The sequence below is a fragment of the Mchenga conophoros genome, linkage group LG18 (assembly GCF_057382185.1).
Source record: "Mchenga conophoros isolate Kocher_MC1m ecotype Shallow Benthic linkage group LG18, M_conophoros_male_GT1.1, whole genome shotgun sequence".
NCBI lineage: Eukaryota > Metazoa > Chordata > Actinopteri > Cichliformes > Cichlidae > Mchenga > Mchenga conophoros.
Window position 1 is genome coordinate 2,890,343 of NC_140543.1, and position 7,595 is coordinate 2,897,937.

General features: G+C 39.6%; 1 protein-coding gene across 1 annotated transcript; it reads left to right on the forward strand.

Moving 5' to 3' along the window:
- The first annotated feature begins 4,274 nt into the window (after positions 1 to 4,274).
- LOC146552876 (uncharacterized) lies at positions 4,275 to 7,088 on the forward strand. Its single transcript, XM_085254407.1, has 4 exons — positions 4,275 to 4,413; positions 5,758 to 6,069; positions 6,202 to 6,276; positions 6,630 to 7,088. Exons 1-4 carry the CDS (start codon positions 4,275 to 4,277, stop codon positions 6,776 to 6,778), a joined length of 675 nt encoding a protein of 224 aa, XP_085110533.1. The 3' UTR covers positions 6,779 to 7,088.
- The last annotated feature ends 507 nt before the right edge of the window (positions 7,089 to 7,595 follow it).

Genomic DNA, 7,595 nt, shown 5'->3' on the forward strand with positions numbered 1-7,595 from the left:
ACAATTAAGTAAAACCTTATGAAGGTCAAAGGTCACTTGTCACTTGTATGTTGAACTAAAAACTTTAATCTGGAATTCACTCACACTGTGTTTTGCCAATATTGTGTTTTTTACCATGAAGTCATTCAGAGTCCTTCATACCAGAGTAACCAGAAAGGATAATATATATTTTAAATATGTAACTTTCTACAGGACTGAATATAACATCATTATGTAAAAGTCCAGAGTCTCCGTGCTTCATCTGAGGATGATGTGAAAACTTCTAACATCACACAAAGTAAAGGTCTCTATCACACTGCTCATGAAATGCAGATTTGTCCATCTTCTATTTTGGGCGTCTAGTGGAGGTCTGAAGATTTCCCTCTGAGGAAGCTGCTGGTGAAGGTGGCGAGTTCTGCTTGATCCCTGCGGTGACCTTCAGTTCCTGATGTTTCTGAAATGACACATCAGGAGTCTTCCTCCGTGGGTCAACAGAAGCTGTGATAAATGAAAGGGAGGACATTTCTCAAACCTCTGGACCCAGGAAACCCAGCTTGGTCCTCATGGTCACCTTCACTTGTTGCTCCCCAGGGTGAATGTAGCTGTTGATAATGATGTGGACTTTGGACCCTGTTATTAAATGAAAAGAACAAACTACACTTCTATCAAACCTTTTGTAAGTGTGCTTTATTTCATTTAAACTTTCCATGTTAGCAGGCTGTAGAGCGCTCTGTGTGAACTGAATCTAAAACTGTTTAAATCCATATAATTCAGATACTAACAGTAACTCTGGGTCTCTGTGGAGTCTGCTGCTGATGTCATCTCTGTCTAAAATAGGATAAGAAAAAATGAGACCTGTGGAATCATTGAAGCATAAAGACTACGGGAGTAACAGGTGTGCAGCATCGCTAACTAGCAACAACCCTCTAATACCGTGTGGCTAATCTAGCTAATGATCGCTTACAGTTAGAATGACAGAGATGACATTTTGTATAAAAACTGCTAAAACTGTTTCACAGGTTGTTGATCCTGTCGTGTTCTTTGTGTGTTTGGCAGCCATCATGAAGCTGTACGTGTCCATCACTGCTGTCAGTGTGAGAGCAGGACTTCTGTGTATTCTGGCTATCAAACAGCTCTACAGAGCACACTGTTTGTTCTTTAAAACATTTATTTAATCACAGTTCAGTGGCCGTGATATCACCGCTCCTCTCTGTAGTTCCACTTCTAAATCACAGAATTTTACCTTGGATGTCAGGTTGTGTTTTTGTGCCAGCAAACATTTTAAAACTGTTCTGACTTCAGTTCTTCTCAGACTGAACCATCAGGAGGATTCATACCTGCAACACCTGGAACCAGTCAGCTGGAGGCAGCAGCAGTTTGTCTCAGAACAACTTTATGAACAAAAAAAGTAATCTCAGAGAGATAGATACCAACCTCTCAACATGGATTCAAACCAATAACCTTCATCTGATCGACCTTTCAGGCTACACCTGTTATTTGTAGCTGTCCACTGTAACACAGCAGGCTGAAACTGACTCTGATCCACAAAGCAGGACCTCTGCTAACTGGAATGCAGCCGTCATTATCACACCTGTATTTTTCCTCCTGTGAACTAAAGACATCTGCTGTGGAAGAGGTCTGTCTGTGTCCCACATGTCTGTCTGTGACTCTCAGGTGCATCACTGTTTACAGGATCACAAGGATCCACCTGACAGCAAGAACACAGGAGATGGAGGCGAATCCATCAGCAAACCATTAAAGTCCTTCACAGTAATCTGCTTAAATGATCTTAATATATGCTGCTCAACAAATAAAGGGAACCCTTAAACAACACAATGTAACTCCATGTGTTCCCTTTATGTTGTTGAGCAGTATATAACTTTGAATGTAATTTAGGAAAGCTTGAGCAGCATTGTCACAGCCACACTGTGCTGCTAACTTTAAATGACTGTCAGGTGATTTGTGACAGAAGGACAGCAGCAGAGTGAAAGGAAGGTTTACAGGATGTTGGTGAGAGCTGCTGTGATGTCTGGTTTGGATCCTGTGGCTCTGACAAAAAGACAGGAGGCCGAACGGAAGATGTTCAGACTTTCACTGGACAAGATTAGAAATGAGTTCATCAGAGACAAAGTCAGAGAGGCTGACATCCTAATCTTTCCTGGGAATAACACTCCAGGAAATATAAATCTAATAAACTAATAGTTCATAAAGGACACAGACTCATTACTGTAAGATTAATTATTTAATAGTTTAATTGATAAATCAAAAAATGCTGGAGCTGCAACATGTTAACATGTAGTTAACAGTTTAAAATTGAGGCTCTCATATTAACAGCTAACTTTCTATGCTGTGCTGATTTATTTGTCACAGTCTTGGTCATTTATTTTGAATTTTTTTGTGGAGGTTAAACTTTCTGTTATAAATTTACCTGTATGTGTATTTTAAATATGATCTGTGTCATTAAATGCAGCAGTTTCAAATCCACCTTGAAGGCTGAGTTCTTGTTCTGAAAGATGAGGATGTGTAACTGTGACACTAGAAGAGGTGTGGATCTAATTCTCTGAACTTTCTCTAAACTTATATTTTATGTGACAGTAACTTTGTATTTTCTGTTAACAACACCAGGAGCCACTTGGATGATGTCCATTAGCTTGGATATTCTCTTCTGCCAAGACTTCTGCTGCCGTCCTTCCTCCATACCTGACAAAGACGACTGACTGTTGTGTTCTTTTCAAATCAAGTGTCCACATTATTCATCTCATCAACACAGAGATTTTTAAGGAGAACATCCCACAGATGATGGTCCCACATGCTGGGATTGTTGTGTGTGACCCTGGTTGGACATCCACAGAGAAAGGTGAGTGTTATTATCTTTATTATCATATCACCACCAACATCTGGTTTTTGTGATCATTAAAATCTTCTAAAGTGTTTCAGTTACAGTGAGAACATTTGCACTAATACTGAACCATTCATTAAAATCTTTTACATACAAAACATTTTTACGGAGCAGGTCGCTATGATCAGCCAGCAAGATGCTAAGCTGACCGTGGAGACGAAGGCTGTCGTGACGTGACCAAGGATCCATCCCCAGAGCTGATTGGCCGCCCCACACTTTCCACAGAGGTGGAGGCCAACCCATGTTGAATTTGTAAGTCCATTGTCTGGGCAGCTGCTTGATGTCTCTGGTGTCTCTGCCAGAATTTCCAAAGGTGAATGTCTGGTATCCGATCATCTGAACTGCTCACAGGACTGCTGGAAACAGAACCTGAACATCTCTGAGGCTCCAATTTATGCTCTGATAAGTGCTCACTCACCCCACCTCTCCTCCCTCTGGTAGGTCGTCACCAATCACTGTGTTTACAGAAGATCAGCAGTTATTTTACTTACTACATTTATTATTTAACATATTGATCAGGATCATACTTTGATTATAACTGTGAATAGAAATAAAGATGATTTACTACGAGCACATGGGGAAAAAGCTCTTTTCTTACAGTGATGCCACAAATCTGGATCTAACACATGAGGCTGGATGTTAAATCCTTTTACCCCCTCAAAGATGTGATGACAGGGGAAAGTGAAGGAGACTTCAGCCTCTCTGTCTCATTTCTTCCATCAGAAACTTTTTGTTTTTTTATTGAGCTGAGATCAGATTTGTGACGGTCACTCTGATAACTGGATGTTGTTTAAACCATTTTGCCACAGTTTCTGTACAACTGTGTGTTTATAACCTCACGTTCAGCTCTTGAAGCTCTTCAGCTGCTCATGTTGCAGATCCACTGTGAGCTGAAATTCCAATGAAGCTGTTAGAAAAATCAAAGTGATGTTTCAGATTAGTCAATGAGCTCGTTAGTTAATAACTGTGTAAGATGGTGTTATGGTCCCCTGATCCTCTGCTGCCTACCCACAATCGATCTTTCCTTTCTTGTCATTGTGGTGCTGCATGGCCCACTTTCTCCTGAGATTCAGTTCACTGACAGATGTTCTGATAGTTTTCTTTACAATTTGCTGCTAGAATTCAAAACTCATTGTGTGATTAATGATGGTGAGCCAGATGGGCCAAACCATGATCCTATCAGCAGCATGTTTCATTGTAGTGGTGCATCATTGCTGGGATAAATGGACTGGTGCTTATATAGTGATTTTCTATTTTCATGTGGACTAAAGTAGTGGACTGACCAACAGACTGACATTAACATCAGAGCTGTGCTGCTAGTGTGGCTAAAAGAAAAGAGAAGACGAGACAGTCATGTTGATATGAACATTAGAGAAACACATCATGGAGCTGAAATATGATCCTGCTTCCTCATTTGGACTCATTCACCTCAGCTGACACGTTCAACAGCAGACAGGTTTTTGTAGCAGTCTGTCTCACTGTGGGAGTGGGATGGTACCTCATCTTTGGCTCTGGAACTAAACTGTCTGTAACAGGTAAGAACAAACATTTATTTTCCTTCAGTTGTTTTATTGTAGAAGCTGAAAATGTGTTTAAAGTCAGTTTGTGCTGCTTCAGGCTTTACATGTTAGTTTTTCATCATTAGTAGAGAATTCATCTGCAGCCATTGTTACATAAGAAAAGCTCAATAATCTCTGAAAACATGTTGAAATCTCACTGAACAACTAAAGTTATTCTTTATTTCTGCAAATATTAGTGATGTTACAAATATTTAGGATTTGATCCTCTCAGTGATTCTGCTGGTTTTTAACACAAGATCATATTTGATGTTAAAATTAAATTAATATAGATTAACAACAAATATGGTTTCAGGAAATATTTGCTTTATGTTGAGGAACAAATATTTTTAATAGTCAAACATTCATGTAGCTGCTTCAAAAAGGTAAATAGAATTATAAAAACAGATACTGATTAGAAAACAATGATATGACAGATAAATTTAGGATGAATTTGACATCGTTAAATTCTGATATTTATTTCTGAGATGAAGTCGTGTGTGTGGATTTGTACGTGACAATAAAAAGTTAATAATACTTAAATTTTCCAAAATACTTTTCAAGACAAATTTTTATTAAATATATTTTGTCAAATAATTTGTATTTTATGACTAAAAATATCATGAAGTATATTTCATATTATTGAAAACGTTTTATTCAACATTTCAGTTTTAATGTTTTAAAATAGTTGCTACAGTTTTTTATTTGAATAAAAACATAAATTAAAATAATCACTGCATTACTTTTCCAATTTTACACAAAAATATTTAAGAATAAATTAGTCTGAAAGACAAATATGGTCTTTATGGTAAAATATATCAAAGACAAGAAGAATGGAAATTTTATCTGCTGAATTGAATTTTGTGAAATTATATTTAATTTTATTAATAGTACAAAACAATATGAAAGAATATGAATTTATTTTTGGACAGAAGAGGATCTCTGTTAGAACTCGTGTCTAAGGACTAATAAGAAAAATACATTTTCACTTGTATAAAGACAAATGTAAATATTTTAAAATTGGACTGAACTAAATTTCTATAAAACAATAAAAAGCAAAAACATGACGAATTAAACTGAATTTAATTTGACTTTAAAACCATGCTGAGTGTTCCTCATGTGAGCCATGATGACATGAGGTGATGACTGTGTTTGATATGAAGCTGAATCCAGTGTATGTAGTGAACTTTGTGCTGATGAGTAGTTTAGTGATCAGAGTCCATGTAGTTTCCAGGATCAGACTGAATGCAGTGCAGTGCTGGAAGCTGCTGCTGACTGTGTGAATGTGTGTCTGTGCTGCTTGTTGCTGCTGTCAAACTTCAGATGAGCAGGTAGTGAAGCCCGTGGTGAGCGTGTACCCAGCAGCATCCAGAGCCCACCTGGAGGGGAACAGCTCCCTGCTGTGTGTGGCCTCAGCCATGTTTCCTCCTCTGGTCCAGTTCTCCTGGAAAAGACAGAAGAAGAACGGCGGAGAAGCGGAGGAGCTGCCCCCTGCTGAGGGAGAGCAGCTGGAGCTCAGAGAGGCGGGACGCACCATTGCCATCAGGATGGTTGATGGGAGCCATTCTGACACATATAAATACAGCTGCTGGGTGAAGCACGAGGGGGGCACAGTGGAGGCCCGAACACAACAAGGTAATGAAGGCTTGGTGACTGTGTTCAGCAGTGATTCAGCTTCATGTGGAGATGCTGTCAAAGAGAGCAGAGCAGCAGAGGACTGACATTTCTCACTGCAGCTCCAAACATTTGACTCCTTTTCTGTTTCAGAGCTTCCAGCTCCAGCAGCCTCCTGTCCTCCAGAGAGAGAGCCAGCAGACCTGCCAGCTCTGCAGCCAGCTGACTGTAAGATCACCTGCTGCCTCTCTGCATGGACAGCTCCAATGTCCAATGAGGCAGCTGGAACAAGTTTAGGCTCTTAAAGTTGCACTAATTGATCAAATCTTCATCCAACAAGCTCTGATAAAGCCACTGTACACTAGCTGCTCAGCACCAAACAGCAGACAGACCATAATATGTCAGAGATCAGTTTGTTAGCTGCTTGTGGAGTTCTTCTGCCCCCAAGTGGACACAAACACTACATCAATTCATCCACTTGAAGAAGAAGCTGTGACTGTTTCTATTTGGACTTTTTCTCCTTGATCTGAGAGGAATAACCCGACTGTCTGTCTGTCTCTTTGTGTCTGTCTGTCCTTCAGTGTCCTTCCAGTCTCAGTGCAGGGTGAAGCTGCTCTGCCTGCTGTACACAGTGCTGATAGTGAAGAGTCTGGTGTACTGCTGTGGACTCTCTCTGCTGATGATGCTCACAAACAAGGGAGCGTCCACCAACTGCACACATGCTGACTGACTGTTTCCTGCTCGCCTTTTCTCACCATCACATCTCATCAATTCATCTCATTCATCACTTTGATCACAAATGTTAGTTATGATGTGTTGAGCTTATTTTGCCTTTTTCTTCAACAGTTAGAAGATCGTCTGAAATAAATACATCTTTACATGTATTGTTGCTCTGAGTTAGAATTCTTTTTGTGCTTATTGTGACTTTTATTGTAGTAACAAAAACCATCAGGAATATTTTTATCACAAGTTTTTGTTTGATTTTCAAATGTCAAACAGTGTAGTTGTGTTTGTGTGAACAATAAAGATTTGAAGATGAAGAGTTTGATTCTACTTTCATTGTGTGATCAACAACAACCCGTGTGAGTGAAGCACAAACTGACTGTATCCAAACTTGCTCTCCTGCAGCAGACGGGCTGTGTGGGTTTCTGCTCTGCAGCCTCCACACCGTTAGCTGTGGCTTTCACTTTAATAACACAATGACAGTTACAAGCAGGAACTCTGCTTCAAGAATGATTCCAGGAAGGATCTGTGTTCTTCACCTGTGAGAGAAACAGCTCAAATCCTCAACTCACAGCTGACAAATGAACTTTAATGGAATCAAAGGAGAGACCATGAAGCCCCTGCAGTCTGCTCAGCTCCCATTTTATTACCTGAGCTGAGTTTTTCATTCTGGATATCACACACGTAAGAACAGATCAAGTCTGAACAGCAAATGTTGGAGAATCATTTTGAAGTCTTGCTAAATGTCGTTATTATTACAAAAACTACTGAATGATTCAGAAAATCCTTTCCAACAAGCAGAAATATGCAAACAAAGTAGAAAC